The 22,473-nt window shown below is 31.5% G+C and overlaps 1 protein-coding gene across 1 annotated transcript in view; it reads right to left on the bottom strand.

Moving 5' to 3' along the window:
- Nucleotides 1–22,473, bottom strand: part of LOC143234975 (uncharacterized) — a 58,802-nt gene that overhangs the window by 3,610 nt on the left and 32,719 nt on the right. Inside the window, exon 2 of the mRNA XM_076472675.1 lies at nt 648–707. Coding sequence (XP_076328790.1) covers nt 648–707 — 60 coding nt within the window. The remainder of the gene's footprint in view (nt 1–647; nt 708–22,473) is intronic.

Below are 22,473 nucleotides of genomic sequence, written 5' to 3'. Positions count from 1 at the left end.
AAGTGATGTTACGAACAAGATATTTTACACCCAAAATACATTTTGAAACATAGCCTTTTTGATTTATAAATTGCATGTCTTCCCTTACCAGTTACAACACCTTTACATTTTCGATCATAACTTATGCTGTTAATAGAACATGCATCATATTCAAAGTAACTAATTCCACTATCCAGATGTCTCGATAATCCAGAAAAAAGTACTTCTTTGCAAATAAGTTTTGATTAACAAACTGTATTCATAGTTTTATGAGCATAATTGCAGACTTTTTACTCTGGTATAACTAGAGGATTTTTACTGACATATCAAAATCATACTTCATCAGCCATAGAGTTATGGCTTCCTGATGGCTTAAAACTAGGCTGGAAGACCCGTGGTGGAGAGTAGTATATATACTAATTTTAAAACTTTTTTGTTTAACGAAAACAACCAAAAAACGGTTCCTTAATCAAAAATATATTATAAACTTAGTAGGAAGTCAACTGTTCTATCAAGCACGACATTTTGATAGACTATGTGTAAATAAGATATATCAAGAAACATACATTATACAATGTATAATTTATAATTACAATGTATAATTTATAATTACAATTATAATTTTTGTTTTCCTGAATCTATATCACAATGTGTCAAAATGGTCTCACCTTTTCCCGCAGGTTCGTAGATCTACCACTATTAGAAGTCCAGTCTCTTTTTTTTCCAATCTAAATTTATAAATACAGTTTATTACAAACAGTTATTACAAAAAAAGATTTACCCACAAAAGTTTTACAAACTTAGAAACAATCTTGAGTTATCTCTCTGGTGGATAACTGAATATTTTATCGACGGTTTACGACAAGCGAATGCATTTCAAGTTGATATCGGTACAGTTCATTTACGGGATAGATAGCAAGTTGCTTCACTGAGAACACATAAGTTTTTCATTGACGAAAATATTTAATGTATTCGTAAAAGTACTAGCGTCCGAAGTTAATTCCCTGAAGTTGAACGGTTTGTAGTGTTCGAAATCTATAAACGTTTCTGGTCAAATTCTGTAGCTCCCCGACTGATAAGCGTTTATCACAGTTATAACTTCCAAGATTTAAAGCATACTGACTGTAGCAAACCAATAATATTAAATGATCTCTTGGCGCGTCGATTTATAAACTTTAAAGGTAATGTTCTCGAAAGTTTAGTTTGCAACTATATTGGAAGATACGCTAGTGCTTTCATAAAACATATATTGTGGATTCTTACACTCGAGAATCTTTTACAAATTCAGGAAATAGAAGGGATTTTCGCAATACACATTTAACAATATAAGTTGCACACATTTCTAAATCTACTCGTATATTAAACTTAAACAAACAAAGATATTAAATTAAATATACAATAAAAAATTCGTTATAGTGGCATAGCGGTATGTCTGCTCCTTTTCCTCGTGGAGAAGTGATAAGTCCGTTGGCTTATAACGTTAAAAACTACGTTTCGATAGTCGTGGTAGAAAGAGGACAGATAGCTTTGTGCTCAATTCCAAGCAAACAAATATATTTATGTAGTACTGAAGCTTTAATGGTTTCCTGTCTCCACCGGTTGGACGACAGTAGGTCTTCAGATTTACAACCCTAAACTAAGGGGGTCGATTACCTTCGGCAGACGCAGCATTGCACGATGTGACTTTGCTATAAGAAAATACACACACTTTATGTTTTCCTAGTATAATTGGTTGAATTTTTAATCCTATAATATACAGATGAAAGAAAAAGGAATTGCGAAAAATCTCAGAAAAAGAAACATATGTAAATAATTCATTTAAAATATGTAACAAGCTTATCATAACAAACTTAGATTCCTAAGTTATGTAAATAATTAATTTAAAATATGTAACAAGCTCATCATAACAAACTTAGATTCTTAAGTTATATAAGTTTTATATTAGTTATGAAAAGAAAAACCCTGTGTATTTTTAAGAACATATTGTATTGGAAAAATCCAATATAACATATGAATTAGTTCTTGTATGTTTTAATGTTTTTCTAATGACATTCAAAAGCTGTAAATTAAATAGCTTCAAAGGAAACTCATTTTTGATGGTATGAACATCAAAAGTTTTCCTTATCAAATAACGAACTAGCACCAGCTAAATAAATTTCTTTCAAAATTTCCAGGCATGACTTGCGTGGTAATCAAAGATAAAATCATTATGAGAAAAGAACCAATACAACAAAGAAAATTAAAAAGTGCACAGTTTTCCAGAGAAGCAAGTTTACGTTGTTGCTCATTACATTTGGTTTAACATCTTAGCAAGGGTCAATGATGAGGCTCATTTTAAAGGTTATTTTATTTATGTTTAAACTAAAGCCTGAGACAAATGTTATTGGAACAAATAATAAATAACTTTTATTGCTGCTTGCTATCCATAATCTTGTATTTTAACCTAATTTTAAATATGACCAAAACAAACAACTTGTAGGCTAAAAATTTGTTTGTTTGTTTTAATTTTTTTAAAGTAAAGCTACGCAACAAGCGATTTGAAGTGTGTTTGGTAAGAGAACTCAGCCCTTAATTTCAACATTAAAAGCTTTAAAGATTACAGCTGAACCACCAGGAGACAAAATTGTAAGTTATGGTACAATAATTGATGTCTCTCAACATTATCGAAACTATGAAAATTATTATAATCTGATTAAGAATCATAGACATATCGCAAATAAGAAATATGAGTATTTTACCTTTTTTTACCTCACAACCACTACTTAGTTTCATTACTTTAAAAATTTGTAACACATTAATTCAAGCTATGTTTGTTTATTTTTTCAAATAATGTTGCAATGTTAGTTTATTCTCTTAAGAATATTAGTCGTAGAACTTTATCTTGTGGGCATGATCCAATACACTTTTGAAACGCGTGCAGATTCTCTTCGATAACTGAAAAGAATTCCTAAATTCAGATCCTTCAGTTCTTCAAAGGGGACTGCTCAGACGGTGAAAAAAAAATGTACTGTGGCTTCCGAATTATTTATACGGAAATCGCACGTGATATAGAACTTTCAATAAAGTTGATGAGACAGCTTTTATAAATATGTGTGTAAAGTTCGTGTGTTTTTTTAACGTTACTTAAATTGTTTTTCTGTATATGACTTTTGTTTTCACCCAGTATCGTTTTATTTTCTAAAAAACAAATTAAACTCTTAAAATGTGTTTATTTCATCTACTACTTATTTATTATATGAACAAGGGTGGAAATATCAAACTATAATGTAACCTGTTCTTTGCTATTGTATGCTGATTTCCATTTGATGTATTATTTCTGCTGCTTTTGGGTATTTTTGGTTGAATTTGATGTAAATCCGTGAGTGATATTTAAATTTAGATAATAACAGAGCGTTTCTCTTGCTAAGTAAGTTTTTTTTTCAAATAAAATTGTTCTCAAAATTAACTGTTTGAAAAAAAATATTTTAACTCTGTTAAACAAAGATAAAAAAAGAAAACAAAATTGCGAAAAATATAAACATTACTAAGTGACTATTAAGTTTTGCAGAAACACTTAAGTTCCCTCATCAGTTACTTTCATCTTCAGTGCGTTATTACACTAAGATTTTATATCACGTGATTGTAGATAAAGGCTATAGTGATATGAATAAATATTTTAAAATTAAAGCTGCAATTTCTTCCAATTCGACTACTTCAAGCACTTGTTGCTGGGATATCTTTAAATAACATGAAACAACTGCTTACATTGCTATTACGTGTTCATGTAAACGTTATTATAATATGTTAATGTAAACAACCTTTTAACATTAACCCGTAAAAAATCGTAATTAAACTCACTGTTGTCTTAAAAGAATGTGTGACGAGCAATTTCTTAATAGATTCGCCACTGTTCAGAATGACGAATTCACTTTAAAACTGAAACGTATCTATCTTCAATACGGAGATAAAAAGTAGATTGATTAGGTTTACAAAATCTATAGTTGTTATTTTACACTGACACTAAGTAAACCTTTGATTCTAGTTAGGATTACTAGAAGCAAAGAACACTTGGTGACAAAATTCTATTTCTGTACCTTAGAAAAGTGTTTAAACGAACCTAAGGATTTAACATAACCTGAAAACGCACCTGTGGATTAACAGGTTGTGGACTTTTCTATTCAAATTAAAAGCATATTATACAGTAAAGGGCAACACCTATGTGACTTTACGTGTGTCTGTGTATAAAAATTATGCGTCGAGACAACGAATTTTTCGCGATCTTTACACATAAAAACACATCTACGACGTAGCACATCAAAACTTACTTACCTCAATTTTGAACAAGACTGTGGCTGTGCCCCATTTAATTGTATTAATAATAAACAGCGATTTGCCCATGATCCATACATAAATAAATCATTTTTAATAAAATTGATATCTACAACCGTAATGAGTATAGTGTGAGTTCTACAAAATAGTTATATTAACACTCAACATTCTCAATCCATAAATGAAGTTAAATCAGTCTTTGCATCTCTTGAGGTTAACCTTTTACCTCACTAGTATTATTTTCTTTTAAATTTTTGCGCTATTTCTTGAAAATACCAACTTCAATTAAGGCGTATTTAAAGTAAAACTAATAGCAATTGTTTTTACGAGAGATAATGTCCATAAGTTAAATGTTTTTGTGTTTTTTTATTTAACACTCGTGCTTATTTGTATAAAAATGGTGTTGATTTACGTAGGAGAGCAAGTGCTATCACTTGCAAGGAAAGTGGAATCACACGTTACGTATGACGCTTGGACACAGATATTCTCAACCAAAAATGAACATTATAATAATTAAATACCTGCAGTATTGATTCACTAAACAAAGGTTTTCTTGATGTTTTTAAAGCATGGAAATAGTTCAAATAAAACATCGTTTATCTATTAATCAACTAGTGTATATATCTGAAATGCATACATACAACATGACAGACACTTCAGTAATTTACATGCAACTTGTATAATCAGTGATGGAGAGTTATAAACGAACAATCCTCCCTTATAAACAACATGTTTTAAAACATTCTAAGTCAACTCTTATATTTAGATTCTTTTATTACATTTACTTGAGCTAAAACAGGCCGAACGCGGTCTAGTGATTAGTGATTTCGGACTGTGAATCCTAAGATTAACATTTCACGACTCGTTATCATAAAAATTCGTTCCACACTTCCAGGACTGATAAATTCCGCTATTTGAAAGATACTTTTGACTAACTGCCTTCCTTATATGTTATCAGCCAAAAATTAGAGAGTGCTTTTGTGCAGAAAGCCTTTTTGCATCTTTGCGCGAAATTCTGAAAACCAAATATCTAAAGAATTAAGAAATTCTCAAATAAACATCGAAAATTCTTGAACCAATTTCTCTCTACATCTTCCTACATTTATTTATACTATTCATAAAACTGAAACCTATGCAAATAATATTGTGAACTAAGATTGATTAAAATATTTTACATACTTCATAATTAAGTCTGGAAAATTAAAGTAAACAGTTGTTGCTATATATCATTCTGTCAAAAATTTACGTACATTTTACAAAATGAACAGAAACGTCAGGAATCATGAATTTCAAAAGCATTTAAAGTACTGAAATCAAATTCTGCCAGTCTTATTGTAGGTATTTTATGTAAGTTTGTTTTACCACAATTTTGTTTGCAAACTAAAGTGTCTAAAATAATACTGTCCTTCCTCCTGCTATTTATGCCTAACGTTTATAACATAAAATTCGGGTTTCAATTCCCGCTGTTGGAAGAGTACTGATAGCTTTGTGCTTAACAACAAACGAACAAAATAATACCTTATTAACTAATTATTATCACAACTTACCCTACTTCATATTACAGCTCCATGAACTTACTGATTTCAAAAGCAAAGTGTGAAAGAGAAGGATCTCCGGCGATGTCTGAATTTTTGGAGAACCTGATCATCCCACTCACTTACCACTGATGCTTCGTGAAGTTTACCTTCCCGTGAGGTCTTGCTTCGTGCACAAGACGCACGACAAGTAAACGCTTTTCATCTCAGCGCAGCTTGATATCGGATGCAACTGTGTTCGAGTAATTTTTTGTAGACGGATAATAACAAATGCTCATATTTTAAAATCAAAATGAATAAACTCAAAACGAATGTATTTGTTTATTTTATTTGAATTAAATTTTAGGAACCGCTCTTTTGTACGCTAAAAGACGTAATAAGCATGAAATGTTGTAACTGTATTGTTTGTTTATTTGTCAATTTCGCGCAAAGCTACACAAGGGCTATCTACACTAACAGTTCTAAATTAGCAGGGCAAAACTAGAGAAAAGACAGCTAGTCATCATCACCCACCGCCAATTCTTGGGTTACTCTTTTAGCAACGAATAGTGGCATTGAACAAAATGTTATAATGGCTTCATGGTTGAAAGGGCGAGCATGATTGGTGTGACTTGTAACTGTAAAATAACTTTTTACACCATTATAAAAGAGTAATGTGGAAGGTTATAGCTGTAAAATAATAACAATATTTTACACCATTATAAAATTGTAATAGCTATAATAAACGTTGTAGGTGTAAATGAATTTTTTCTTTTGAACAGAATCTCAAAATTATATTAAATATACATATATATGCTTTTAGAATCGATTTAAAATAATTAAATACCTAAATATCGTCACGTGATTTATATTTTTGTGATGAAGATAGAATGTAATTAAAGTTTCGTTTTCAGAAATATTTCTCTTATTTCTACCAATAAAATATATTACTGCAGCTTTAAATATGCATTAATTATACTCTAAAAACAATGTGTGTGCTTTCTTATAGCAAAGGTACACCGAACTATCTGCTGAGCCTACCGAGCGGAATCGAACGCCTGATTTTAGCGTTGTAATTTCGAAGACATACCGCTGTACTAGCGGGGGACTAAAAATAATGAAATATATTTTAATCATTCTGAATAATTATTCTCTTAATATTTTATAATCATAAGCCTTCTATAGAACATATCCACATGTTAAAATAATAACAAATTTGATTTTTATAGAACTGTATTTTAAAGTTTTGGGGGCATTAATAAATATTATATATATATGTATTACATGCTTTGAACTTACATTCTTAAGCTCTTCAGACTATTTTTGAAAACACATTCCTTCATATAAAATAAGTGAAAAAAATTCGTGTTATCAGTAAATTTATAAAACCAAATAAAATATTAATAAACACCTCTTTGAAATAGTCTATGGAGTTCTCTTGGTTATACATTATATAAAAGATAAAAATAAATTTTCACCTAAGCATTGCTCCAAACATTGGTGATATTTTTCAAGTTAATAATAATAACTCCTTGTTCAAAATACTTACATAACAAACAGGTACAAAATCTGTAAACAACTTCAACAGTTTTTTCATAATGAATAATAAAACAGTTGCCATGATAAAACATTAAAACAATACAGTTACTTTTAATATTTGTAAAAGTAATTTATAACTTGTTTGTTTTGGAATTTCGCACATAGCTACTCGAGGGCTATCTGTGCTAGCCGCCCCTAATTTAGCAGTGTAAGACTAGAGGGAAGGCAACTAGTCATCACCACCCACCGCCAACTCTTGGGCTACTCTTTTACCAACGAATAGTAGGATTGACCGTCACATTATACGCCCCCACGGCTGGGAGGGCGAGCATGTTTTAGCGCGTCGCGGGCGCGAGACCCTCTGATTAGAAGTCGCACGCCTTACGCGCTTGGCTATGGCAGGCCCAATTTATAACTAATTTATCTAAAACTTACAACTGTTCTAAAGTTATTGTTTCAAACCAAGTGGGGCAAAAATTAAAATTAAACCTCAGGTAAAAAATATAAAAATGTCAATAGTTAGAGCGATATCAGGATCAAACGCTCTCGAAAGAAGTTGTAGAGACGATTACCTTATAGTTCTAGTTTCAAGAAGTGATTTACAAGTGAGCCACCACAGACTGATGTAGATCAACAGGTCATCAACTTTATAGTAACGGTCAAAGTTCTAAAATGTATATTTTAATTTAATTTTGCTGAATAGGAGGGAATCCCCGCAGCCATGTTCCAAAGTCTAGTGCAAGGCCTTCCCAGAAGAGTGGAGGCTGTTATAGCAGCAAAGGGGAGACCAGATCCATGTTAATGCCCATGTTCTTGGAATAAGATGTTAAACAAGCACATATTTTAGCCAAGTAGTGTAGCATACAGGATATGGTGAAAAACGCCAGTTTTAAGCATTAGGGGAGGGGTAACGTGGGATTTAGCATGATGGCGGCAGCCAATTTAGTTATAGATTCGAAGCGTATTATTTAATTTGTAGTGTTTCTGAAAACAAAAATATACTTTGGTTATGCTAGCTCGAGTCACTTTGAGGGTTGTGTTATCTGTTTTGTTTATGGTCATTTATTCTAATTGACTAATAGCACTACTAGAACAAGTGCGTACTGCAAGTATTATTAAATTGGAAAAGGTAATGTTTTTATAAAAAGTATATTAATATCACTTGAAGTTTTACTAACACAAGTTTTAATATTGTTTTTAAGTGTGTATTTCTACTTGGGCTATAATGAAGCAACAGTTTTATATAAGAAATATATGTGGAGACTTGTATTAATTGCTCAGTCATACTTGTTAGAAACTAATATATTCATAGTGTGTAATGTATCATAAAAGACTAAATCAATAGTTTTTTCTAAAAAATGTATTACTGTATCATAGCGTTTGGTTAATAAATGTTTCACTATGCTTGTTAAGTCTATACTTTCCACCAGCTGGATGTGACGCATGAGCAACGTGACGACCTCTTCTGTCCTTTTTATTTTCCAACTATCAAAGTTTATGAATGTCATTCAAGTTGTACCTCTCAAACAGTAGTTGCATAAGTTAGACTTTTATCTAAAATATTAATGGGAGACATTTTGTTCGTTTATAAATTATTCTTAAAAACCACAAAAGTTTGTGCATACAATTTCAATCCAATGAGGAACAAGCTCTAGATTAATATTTGTGAAAATATCTACACAAAATATGTATACTAATAGATAAACATGACTCTTTAACAAAGATTCTTTGAACTTTAGTAAAACAAATCAAATCATAAAGCTAAGCGTGAGATTTAAGTAAAAATAATTTTCAGGATTGTAATTGTAAAAGGTGTACTATGCAAATTAAACACACAGTATTTTAAGTATGTAGAAAATCATAAAAACAAAATCAGCTATAGTGACTGTGTGTTTAATTTGCATAACATACCTTTTACAATTACAAGGTATGTTATGCAAATTAAACACACAGTATTTTAAGTATGTAGAAAATCATAAAAACAAAATCAGCTATAGTGCACTGTCTCATTGGATACTTATAAAGACGAAACGTTGGGTGTGAAAAAAATAGTTTCAGTTGTGTTAAATGTGTTAGAAATACATGTGATACAGCCAAATATATTAATAAAAATATAAACATAAGTTCGAGTAAACTGAAATCTGTATTCAATCCTACAGAAGTATAGCAACACTGTCCACCTACAAATACACTATCTGCCTTTGTAATACAAAAAGCTTATAAATAAAAACTATAGTATAATAAAATATTTTGTGAAGCTCAGTTTCATTGTTATGCTAAGTCAATAAAAAACAAATACTAGTTTAAGATGTAATAAAACATCGACATTGATGATCCTATGATGAACTAATCATTATGTTTAACTTTCTTTTTATAGAAACACCATCCTTTGTATTAGAGCTAACCTCAGTAAAACATTTTGCCATCTCCCTATAGAAACATAATGTTATGCCAAATAGATTAAATGATTAACGTTAGACTTCGACTGTTACTATAGAGTTAACTTCCTGTTGATGTAAAACACTCTCTGATAGTTCTGTCATGAACTGTCTGCATGCTCTATATACCAATGTGCCCTCTGGTGCCACTTCATGGAACTATAACTCTAAGACATCTATGTCATCTGTTGTTGCTTTGTGGAGCTATTATGCACTGCCTCTACTTCCCCCTCCTCTCTGAGAAAGCCAATAAGCATATTCATCTGAGATACTGCCTTAGCTAATTATTATTTTTCTGAAAATAGCTATTATGATCTTTGTAAAATGGACTCAGGTTTCTCCAAATTAAAGCTCTCTATTTTTGATATTACGACAAGGGTTCGAATTCATACCATATTGCAAAATATTTCCATCCCTCTAAGCTATTAGTGTGTTATAACAATAAAAACCGATGCCTTTACGTGAATAGTGAGTATTAGGATGCTGATTGATTCCTTCCCTCTTGTTAGTAGGTCAAAATAAGAACGTGAATAGTGAGAGTTAGGATGCTGATTGATTCATTCCCTCTTGTTAGTAGGTCAAAATAAGAACGTAAATAGTGAGTGTTAGGATGCTGATTGATTCCATCCCTCTTGTTAGTAGATCAAAGGAAAAACGTGAATAGTGAGAGTTAGGATGCTGATTGATTCCTTCCTGCTTCTTAGCAGGTCAAAATAAAAGCAGCAAAGGCAGCGTTAGTAGCTTTTGTGTAAATACCAAAATAAAAATCTATTTGCAGAAAACTTACAGTTTTACACGGATTCCATGTTACTAATTATGTCGTAAATGCTTTTCACGCATAAACGTTCATAATATTTAAAACATGGCCATTTCACTGAAAATCCTATCACCTTTTAAAGCTTTTATGTTTATTCACCTTAGGTATATTAAATACATAAAATCCATTTTTGTGATACCATGCTATGAATGGTCATGATTAAAAATACTAAACTTTGTATTTTACTTCGAATTTCTAGAAATCACAATAGAGCCTATTGCACATGTGATAATTCCATTGTATTTTTTAAAGATCTATGCAGTGAAATTTTGTAATGTTAAGACTTTATTTTACTCTTCTCAATCCCAATAAACTCAGACAACAAGCATGAAATGAACTATCTGTACAAATATTCTTTCGTTAATACCCAACTATATTAATGTATACATGAATGTGAAGTGATCCCAATCCCCCAGTGTGTTCAAAGTAATTTGTAAAGCCGAAAACTAGACTATATTACAGGTAAAGAAAACGCTTCTAATCCTTAAATTGATGAATAGTTTAAATAATCTGCTAGCAAATAGCTACTGAAATATACTCGCAAGTTATGTAATTGAAAATAAAATTGTTCTACTAGAGAGTGATACTGACGTGTAAACTACCTAATGGTACATTTGGAAATGTTTTAACTTTGTTATTGAATAAAATGTAGTTATTGGTTTCTTTACTGCTATACTTTATGATAATTTATTTAAAACAAAACATCAAACTTATTGCAATCGGATTCATTAAAATGAAATAAAGGTATGCATTACAATGTAAAAATTTATATAAGAATATAAATTGTACAAGTTCTATCGGGTATTCCGTAACATAGTTTTTAAGCATTACACGTGTACCTCAAAATATCGGAGAAAATGTACTGCAACTCTAAATATCAGTTAGAAACTAAAATATAAGAAGAAGAAATAACAAAGACATCTTTGCAGTTATGCGTTTCGTATCTCTTTACTGATTACCACTTTATATGACTTGCTTCCTTTCAGAAACAAAATTATTACTTTTATTTTCTTTTTGATTATATTAATGTGTTTATGTTTCTTGTTAGAAGCCAGCAACTCTCCTAGATTCCTGTGTTTTTGACACTTTACAAATTTTAGGTATTAACTTTAAAAAGTCAAATTTAAACAACAGTAAAATGTTTTCTTACATTACATTTGAAAGTGTAAGCATACTATACTTCCAGTGAATTAAACAAACAAATAGAATCTTTGAAAATTACGTACGCAGAAAGTTAAAATATTTACGTCATAAAACAGCAGAATGATCTAGACATTCTAACCGTAGTGCGGAACATTCATGTTCAAATGGCAGGGTACATGCACAAAACACACGTAATGATTTGTCAAATAATGATTATATTAAAATATAAATATACATATATGTGTGTGTATATATATATATTTACACAGTTATCTATATTACATTACAGACACAAGTTAACACAGGTCTGAGGAAATAAATGTGTAACAACACAATATTTTTATTATAGATCTACCAAATAAACACAAGATTGCGCTAGCAAATAAGTAACAAAGAAATGTAAGGTTATAGTATTTATACAAAAATATAAATGGTACCATTTCAACGTTAAAATGTATGCCGCAAAAGCACCCAAAAGTGTTGTTAATATTCCGTCTATCAGACGTAACCAAAATAACAGATGTAAAACTAGAAATCAAGCTAATGATTCAATAAAGGGCTAGAATCTAGATACCAGAACTCACAACATCCCAGAAAAAAGTTCGTTTGTATTGAAATCAAACTGATGTAACATTTCATTCGCTCGAATTATTGATTTAGTAAGAATGCATTTCATGGAATTTGATATTATATTATCAAAGACTTATAAAAGTTCTGCTGCCGCAGTTATTTTAGTATGAACATTTCTATTTTCACAGTGTATTCATTGAAGTTTGTTTGTTTGTTTCGAATTTCGCACAAAGCTACTCGAGAGCTATCTGTGCAGTGTAAGACTAGAGGGAAGGCAGCTAGTCATCACCACCCACCGCCAACTCTTGAGCTACTCTTTTATCAACGAATAATGGGATTGATCGTAACATCATAACGCCCCCATGGCTGAAAGTGCGAGCACGTTTGGCGCGACGGAGATGCGAACCCGCGACCCTCAGATTACGAGTCGCACGCTTGGCCATACTGGGCCGTTCATTGAAGTACTTAAATCGCTATTTTGGTATCTTTCTTTTCACACCTTCAATGCTACTCATTGAAAGTTTAAAAGATATGATTATTTCGTTGCAAGATTCAATAATAAAAAACACTTTGAACTCTATCATAGTCATTTTAATCAATAATGAACATGGTTTACATATTGTATCCAATATTTAAAGGATTTAAAATCGGTTTACATTAACCATAGAAAGCACACATTTATTTAAGAAAAGCATTTATCAACATTCATAATCAGCAATACTTATTTATAGATACATGTATAAAAATCATTTCTTTAACGTCATAATAACAATTCTTTAATTTATCAATAATCCAAGATCTCTTATGTAACTAAATATCCTGTACGTTTCATACAAAATTCGGATTATGTCTATACGTTATTAAAATTTCTATACCCTCAGTGTCTGCAGACTTTCAAGGATAGCATCCATGTTTCGATACTCATGGTGGACAAAGCACAGACAGCCCATGGTGCTGCTTTGTGCTTAAGCTCAAATAAACAAATATGGTAAAGTTATATGCGAGAAGAAATCATTTTAATAGGACTCCACAAATAAACCTCCAAATATTATAAAGACATTTTAATTTGCTAAAAGTACAAAACTGGGCTGTTGATGATTGGAAAAGGGTGTTATGGAAGTTTCTTCCACCGGACGTGCACGTCCGGTGGAAGAAAAGTAAAATATACCTGAATGCATAGCACCCATCATAAAGCATGGAGGAAGTAGTGTGATGGTATGAGGATGTTCTTTTGCTGAAGCGTCAGAAGATATTTGTAAAGGAGATTAAATAATAGACCAGTACAAGTAATGCTAATTCTTTATGGTATACCCAGTGGTTTGTGTATTATTGGTAACTAATTCTACTACCAAGAAGATAATGATCCCAAACACTCATCCAATCTGTATATCAATTACATGTACTTCTTTAAGAAAGGAGCTGCTGGAGTCATTCAAATGAGTCCAAGTCGAGTGTATTTGGGATTTAAGAGATTAAAAGCTTGACAAATTTAATGTAAATTCAAAAAAATTAATGGGTGTGTATTAGAGTTACATGGAATAAAATTCAAAAGAACACTTTTGTTAAATATGTTGAAAAATGGCTGAAAGACTGTCTGCAGTTATTAAAACAAAAGGAGAACACACAAGATATTAACTGTTTGCTGAACTAAAACACTTCTACTGAGTTGCTATAGTATTAAATATGAAGATTAATAACATTTTGATGGTTCATCTGTGTTTTACCTTCCATTTTTCTTTCAAAGTAACCTGAAATCAAATTTATCACTTGCATAGTACTACATATATAACAGCTTTTTCTTCACATAAAAAGTGACTTCTTTTATTAAGACAAACTCGAAACAAAATTCAAAAATTTTAATTTTCTAAACATTTATTGATTATTCTATTGTTGTTTATTGTCAAAATAACTGCTTGATTTTCCTGATTACGAACCAAGCATGCCGTCATTATATTTCTCTTCATTGAAAACGAGAGCAAGTAAAGATAGACTTGTTGAATTATTATCATAATTAACTTTGTGATGTAACGTCACCCAAGTTATATCAAAAATATGTAAACCAAGCTGTTTAAAAACATTTTTCTCAATATAATGTACAAAAATAGCTACTCAACAATAAATGCCTTCCTGTGGTTATATTCCTAATTCCTTTGAAAATGCAACTCGATGTCTGAAAGATTTGTATACCCGAGAAGCGTTATAACGATACAATTATCACATAAAACTTAAAACCTTAAATCATATTCCCTGAATAAATCAGAAACCGAGCCCTTCTATATTTATAATTATGTTTTTATGTAATTCCTTAAAGTCTTAGTACACCTTATACACTTAGGTACAGGTTCAGGGATATATTCGACCTTAAAATATATTAATCTTAACTTTAGGATTTTCTGTCTCACTTATTCGAAGAGTTCGGCCAGAATCTATCTATTTTAATCTAATTTAGAGCGTGAATATTTCGTTTAAATGATCTGGGCAAGCTGCATTTTTATTATATGTAAAAACACTGGCTGCTCCTTCTCTACTTATCCAGTGGCATAGCATACTGATGACGCTTTGGATTGTATATATAATCTTAATCGAATTTAGTTTCTTCAGCTTAACTGGTCATGATTATTGTTATTACCGTCATATTCTTGTGGGCTAGTTTAGTTTCTATTGTGAAAAACGCAACCCTGAAAAACAGAATTGAAGCAACAAACGCATTTGATAAGCAGAATCTTTCGTGAGCTATGTATTACATATATATTTTGTAAGAAATAAAACTACATTTTCCAAGGAGAAAACCTTAACCTGGTAACATTCTTTCATTATTGAGGTTGTTTATTTTATTCTTTGTAAAATAATTCCAAACTACCTTTTAAAAAGTATTAATAACTTACTTCCTAGGTTCAGATTTATGTGTAAAACCTTTCACTGATTCTGTTATTAATAGGACTTTAGCCTTTTACTGTTTACCATCATAAATTTTAGCAAAAATAAATCAATATTATTGAAACATTAAGCACAATTTTCTCACTTGGTTCCCATAGCATCGATTTGAAACGATTCTTGTAGGTTACGTTATAGTAACAAGTTACCAGTTATAAAAGAGTAAGAGTAGTATTGCGTATGGGCATAAGGGTACTTAAACTAAATTTCAAAGACATTTCTCAAACTTTCTTTAGGCTTATTTAGAAAGAAAGAGAATAACACTAGTAACGATCACATTTTGTTAACGTAGTTTAGAGAGAGTAATTGTGCCGGTGTTTAATCGTTTATAGACTGCGTAGTGCAAGGCATTTCGGTTTTTCCTTCCAGGCCTTTAGCAAGCAAATCAAAGTATCGCCCACCTCAAATCTCCAAACAAAATGCAGTCTACAATTTCTAGAAGATTAAATGCTAGAGTAATTATGTTTTGAAAACATCATTATGATGATATATATAAAATGAACTTATAGCACCATGTTGGCAGTCTAGTGTTACCTATGATAATGTTCAATTGTAACATTACGCTATTGCAGTCTAAATTTTAAAATTTAGATTTCAAAGCGAAATTTCTGTAAGGAAAATTAAAATTAAATAATATTTCGGGTTAATGAAAACATTTCACATTTATTGTCAACGCTTTAAATGTAAAAATATTTATTGTGTGGCTAGCTGTTTTGAATAAATTATTGCAAAATACCTCGAATGTACTGAGCAAGTCATAGTTCTCCAATTTTCACCCTCATAAAACTATAAATGTTATAAAAAATATACATCACCAAAAGTTCTTTAACTATTTTTTATAACTTCTGTACATGTAAAACTTAACTTTTAAGTTCATACCTCCCTAAACACCCAAATTCTGAAGTATAGTCGTGTATAAAGTATTGTAATTTTGGCTTTCTATAGCTTATTTTGAAAAAATGAAGCAAATATTATAAAAAAAAGCAATATTAGTTCTCTTAGCAAAAAATACTAGTTCTTGAAATTAATAATTAGTTTTGATTGAATATCTTGTATCATGATATTAAATTGTTTAATTGAAATAAAAAATAATAATTGACTGAGACTATTGTTTCCGTATTCGATTAACTTTTCAAAACTATTAACTATCTTATATGTATATATATATTGCTCTTTATTAGCACCACCCAGTGAAGAACCCAAACACTTCACATACCTACAATATTTGATCAGCAATCCTAAATGAGGAAATAATATCTCATTGTTTTCTTCTTTTCATTGAAAAACTCTCCAGTTATTAATTTTTTTTGTATTTTATGTCATAGCTAAAGATGGATATTAAGCATAATAAATGTCCGTTTTATATAGTTCACTTATTTTCTATTAAGCCTACTCTTATCATCTGGATTACAGACTAAAAATATTAGCATTCAATTCTTTTATTCGATCAACATTTCTACTTAATTTCCTGAACTCAGTAAATATATATGTATATATCAATAATAATACTAATGATTAATGAGCTAGTTGTTGGTTGTTGTTTTTTTTTGTTATAAAGTTCAAATAATCTATTATTGCTTATTGACTAAAGCTTTATCTTCCGATTTGCTTTGACTAAACTTAGTAACTGAGTACATTCAAAAGAATCTATCAGACGCCATGAAGGAGGATAGATTTCATTTAAACGATGAAAAGAATTCGTTTAGAAGTATAAAGAGTCACGGACTATACCAGCTAAAATAATTTCTAACATTTATCCAATGTAAATAAATGTACCGACGTGTACTGGAACTAAATTGAAACTAGTTCAGAACAAACACTCTTTGTTTAGCTTTTACGAGTATATGCTTGCCTTTCTGAGTTTAAGTTGTAATGCAGTCAAATATTTACATTACTTCCATGAATGTTTCGTTGTTATTGGTGAACCTGACGAACCTGAAGCCGTTTTTACATATATATTTAGTTGAGAAGAGCTAAGTATAGCAGGTTGAGTACGTTCAATTATGTTTAAAATGTTAAACTATGCTATCTGAGACTAGATTCTTATCTTATCTGATTTGTTAATTCTGTAAGTAAATAGTTTGAAAATAAAGTTTGTTTTTATTTTTTAGAGAGTTTCAAAAATTTGGATTTTGAGAATTAATGTTTTTGAACCAATATTAAAACGAAACATCTCATGGCTGGGATCAATGGATCCAGAACTAGCTGGTAATTCTGCTGTGAAGGGAAACGGGACTACCTCGAGAAAACTCACTTTCAGGACCAAGAAGGACTGGAAGAAGCTTTAGAAGAGAAACAAACATTGATTAATATTCATGGATAGATATTCTTGGAGATTTTAAGAGTAAAAATCCTAAACATTTGAAGGGTGGAAGAGAAACTCGGTGGATCCAAGTCTGTGTAGGGCACCGTTCGGCTGGAACTGATCAGGCGCAGGAGTGGCATCTTCCGTAGGGTGATGTTAGGTGGGGAGTTGCAAAAAACCGAGTTTCGTTATCCGTGGAGGGCAGACCACAGATAGCCCTTTGTCCAGCTTTGTGCTAAATAACAAACTAATAAATATTTATTAAATGTAATAAATAACATTATTATCATATGAAACATTTCCATGTTCACGTTCTTCATAGATTCATTAAAGTTTGAGAACTGAATACATAAATCTAAATGTGGTGTATAGTATAAACTGGCTGCAAACGCTCATTAAAAAATTTTATGCTTTCTTACATCAAAGCCATATCGCACTACCTGCGGTGTTTACCGTTGTAAGTCCTTAGACTTATCGCTGCACCAGCGGGGACTTCAAAAATTGAACTATAATGAAAACGACCAAACTTTTCATCAAGGTTTGTGATTGGAGTTCTATATCTGAAGTTAGCACATTTCTTCAAAGGCATTGCCATGACAGAATTGTATCCGGTGTGATTGAATTAGACACCACGAAACAAAAGACTTCGAAAAGAATATATCTACAGTTTATATATAATGAGGGCCCGGCATGGCCAAGTGGGTTAAGGCATTCGACTCGTAATCCGAGGGTCGGGGATTTGAATCCCTGCTCCACCAACCATGTTCGCCCTTTCAGCCGTGGGAGCGTTATAATCTTTCGGTCAATCCCACTATTCCTTGGTAAAAGAGCAACCCAAGAGTTGGCGGTAGGTGGTGATGACTAGCTGCCTTCTCTCTAGTCTTACACTGCTAAATTAGGGACGGCTAGCGCAGATAGTCCTTGAGTAGCTTTGCGTGAAATTCAAAACAAAATATGGAATGAGAAGTTCATATGGTTAATGTAAATATTATAATACAAAGTTTTGTTTTTCTCTAAAGTAGTTTAACTTTTCTGATCTGCATATTCTCAAGTATGTACTTTGGATGAAGAGTTTATCATAATTAGCTTATTGATAAGCTTATCATATACAGATATGGTTAATTTAAGTGCAAATTACGTTAATTTTCAAAACAATAAAAATTATTTAAATGATATATCTGGTTTATTACTTTGCACTGTAGTCAAAACTATAACTATTACAAAAAGTATTTTGCAAGCATCAACAAACATGTAAATCTGAATTTGAAACCAGGAATAATGAAACCTCAGATTCACAATCCAGGATGTCATGAGATGTGTTATAGAAATATTCGATACCATTCACTCATTTATAATATAACAAAATGTACTCTCCCCATGCAGGAAAAGTTAATCTATCAATTTAAATTATTCATAGGCTTAAATAGGTTAATTATGTTGTTCTCTTAGTTTCATTCTGAGACAAAGCTCTGAGCAATTTCAACCGCCCACCGTGATAAATACCGTATTTCCCGGCGTCGAAACCCTATTTCTTCTCCAGAATAAGTCTCAAACATTCACCCTGCTTCTTCCAGGCCGAAGGTTAAGTTGCCCATTAGCCTAAACCTAAGGCCCATGAACATAAAGAAAAAATATGCATTTTGCGTTGTTAGACTCAACAACTTATTTGAGTAGAGCTTCAAAAGATGAAAATAATAAAAGGGAAAATAAAAATAAAAAACTTTTTTAGCATTTAATAGGGAAAATGTGGACACTATGAAATTAACTTAAATATTAGCTGGTCAAAAATTTAAGATCATACTGAAACAAGCGTTAATCGGTAAACACGTAACGAAATTTAGTCATTTGTGTTCAAATATTAGCGTTACATTGTGTAAAAAACATGGCAAAAAATAAAACGTTGACAGAATTTGAACGTGGCAGTATTGTCGAGCTACAAAAGCAAGATCTCTCTCAACGTGCCATCGATGGTGAGATTGGGCGTAGTAAAACTGCTGTTTCAAATTTCTTAAAAGACTCTAAGGGATACGGAACGAGAATCTCAAGTGGCCGGCCCAAGAAAATTTCGCCGACGTTGAGAAGGAGGATTCGACGGGTAATCCGACAGGACACCAGCCGTTCGTCGAACCAGATTAAGGCCCTTACGGACGCAGAATGCAGCTCAAAAGCAATAAAACAATAAAAAAATCCTCTCGGCATATACGAGAGAAAGGCTTTAAAAACCGTAAACGTCTTCAAATGCCACGCTTCCTTCCACACCACGAAACAGCTCGGTTAAACTTTGCTGAGAAGCACCAAAAATTGGACGTAGAAAAGTGGACGAAGGTTAAGTTCTCTGATGAGAAAAAAATTTAACCTGGATGGTCCAGATGGCTTCCAACGTTACTGGCACGATAAGGATATCCCATCAGAAACATTTTCTACATGACACAGTGGAGGAGGTTCCATCATGATCTGGGGTGCTTTCTCCTTCCATGGAACAACGGATGGAGCTTCAAGTCATACAGGGGCGTCAAACAACAACTGGCTACATTGGCATGTTGGAAAAAGCATCCTTATTGACTGAAAGCCCTCGCTTGTGTGGAAATGACTGGATCTTTCAGCAGGACAACGTTGCAATCCACAATGCCCGCATGACAAAGGACTGTTTCATGTCGAATAACGTGATTATTTTGGGCCATCCAGCGTTTTCGCCCGAACTGAACCCCATTGAAAATGTTTGAGGGTGGATGGCAAGGGAAGTTTATAGAAATGGACGTCAATTCCAAACAGTGCATGATGTTCGTGAAGCCATCTTCACCACTTGGAATAACATTCCAGCCAGCCTTTTGCAAACGCTTATATCGACCCTGCCAAAGCGAATGTTTGAAGTTATTTGCAATGACAGCCGTGCAAATCACTACTGACACCTCATTTTGGGCATTTCCTACCCTGTTTAGGACTTCTTTTTAGTATAGTTTTAAGTTTTTGACCAGCTAGTATTGGGTTGAGGAATAATTCGTGAGCGTTTTTTCAAGTTAACAAAATATATTCATAAATGAAACGCTTTCGCAAAATATTTCATGTCATTTGGAAGATAATTTTTTGCTCTAATAGATGGTGTGTTTGATTTTCATATGTCTTTAATTTTTGCTTACATTTTTCTGCTCATTAAATGGAATGTCAAGTGGACAAAATCGAGCATTTTCGACACCATCTGCTTTTCCCATTTAATTTCTTGCAATTTCGTTTAAAACAATGCATACTATATACCTAGGTATTACATGGAATAAAGTATCATAATAAATGTTTTGGGTGTAATGTGTTCACGCATTGAAGTATTGTATAGTCTTGCATGTAATGCTTGAATGAAATTATTTAAAAACGCTCACGAATTATTCCTCAACCTAATATTTAGGCTAATTTTATAGTGTTCACATTTTTCCTATTAAATGCAAAAAAAGTTTTTATTTTTATTTTTCCTTTTCTTATTTTCATCTTTCGAAGCTCTACTTAAATAAGTTGTTGAGTCTAACAAAGCAAAATGCATATATTTTGTTTATGTTCATTGACCTTCAGATTTTGGCCAGCAGTGTATAAGGTACCACTTTCAAAGGTAAATATGATAAGTATTTAGCTCACAAAAAAGATAAGTGGGCAAAATGATTTATGTATCATAAGTCACTAAACAACCTACGAAACATCTTTATAAGATTGGTGAAAGTACTGTATTCTTATGTTTATTTTTTCTTTATCAAAATGTAGGTAATCTTCGACGCCGGAAAATACGATAATTATTTGAGCATTTCAGTCATGCTGAGAATCGTTCAAGAATAGCATACAGTAAATTTTTATTATTTAAGTTACATCATATTTTGAAATGTGAATAGTAGTGTGGTTAATCCCTAACAATTTATTGCAGAATATCCTGCTTGTGAAGTAAGATTTGACATCAATATTATTCATGCCTGTTCTACCACCACTTCGTAGATTAATGTTGGACTTTTCAAAAGGTAGACAGACGAACGCTTGGACAGACAAAACTGTTTAATGTGTATAAGATAGTTCTCAATACGATTCCAGTGTCAGTAGTGATTCACCAAAAAAATTGGCTCATTTACTTTTATCCTGAAAAAAAATCGAATTTTAACATTTTCAAACATATTTTTGAAAATAGGCCAACATAATTAGAGCAAAATAAATAATCCCCATTATAGTTTTTCATTGAAAGTACTTTAATTCCGTATTAAATACCTATTTTCGTGTAGTAAATACTTTTTATTTTTATTTTCAACTAATAGGTAAATATACTACTATATTATATGGATAGCCGGGCATTAATGAAACCTAAAGTGACTAACTATATACTTCTAATGTTTTATTATGTATAGTCTCTCTCTTATCTAGGTGAAATAAGCTTGTCTCTTTAGTATGTTCCTACGCTAAATTTACGCATCTACAACGCTGTAGCATGAGTTAGATTCGACAGCTGGTCTAGTATGTAGCTTCATGCTCAGAAAATTACAATACTTCAACACACAATAAGTTAGTTATTATGTTATAATTTATTCAAAGTGTTATTCTTTCCTTTTTGATAATAAAACCTTCAGAATTAACACGTAAAAGTTGTGTTAATAAACTGAAATTTTGTTAACAAAATCCTATTTACACATATTCAAACTAGTGTCAAATAAATTGTTGTTCTTATATTATGTCAACTTATTACCAAAATTAAACTATATACAACTTTCACCTAAATATTTTAATCTGTACGAACAATTGAAAAGTTCAATAATTGAGTCACTTATTGGTTAACATCAATATTCAAAATTATTATTTGATAGTTTGTGTAACATTCTGGTCTTTATATAAAACATTTAGGAATAATAGATTATTATTTTTCCTTTTTCTTATGACATTTTAGCGAATTGGCTCTTTCTTATATAC

This window comes from Tachypleus tridentatus, chromosome 12 (assembly GCF_004210375.1).
Source record: "Tachypleus tridentatus isolate NWPU-2018 chromosome 12, ASM421037v1, whole genome shotgun sequence".
Lineage (NCBI taxonomy): Eukaryota > Metazoa > Arthropoda > Merostomata > Xiphosura > Limulidae > Tachypleus > Tachypleus tridentatus.
Note: the sequence above shows the minus strand (reverse complement) of the source record. Positions and strands in the feature narration are given on the sequence as shown.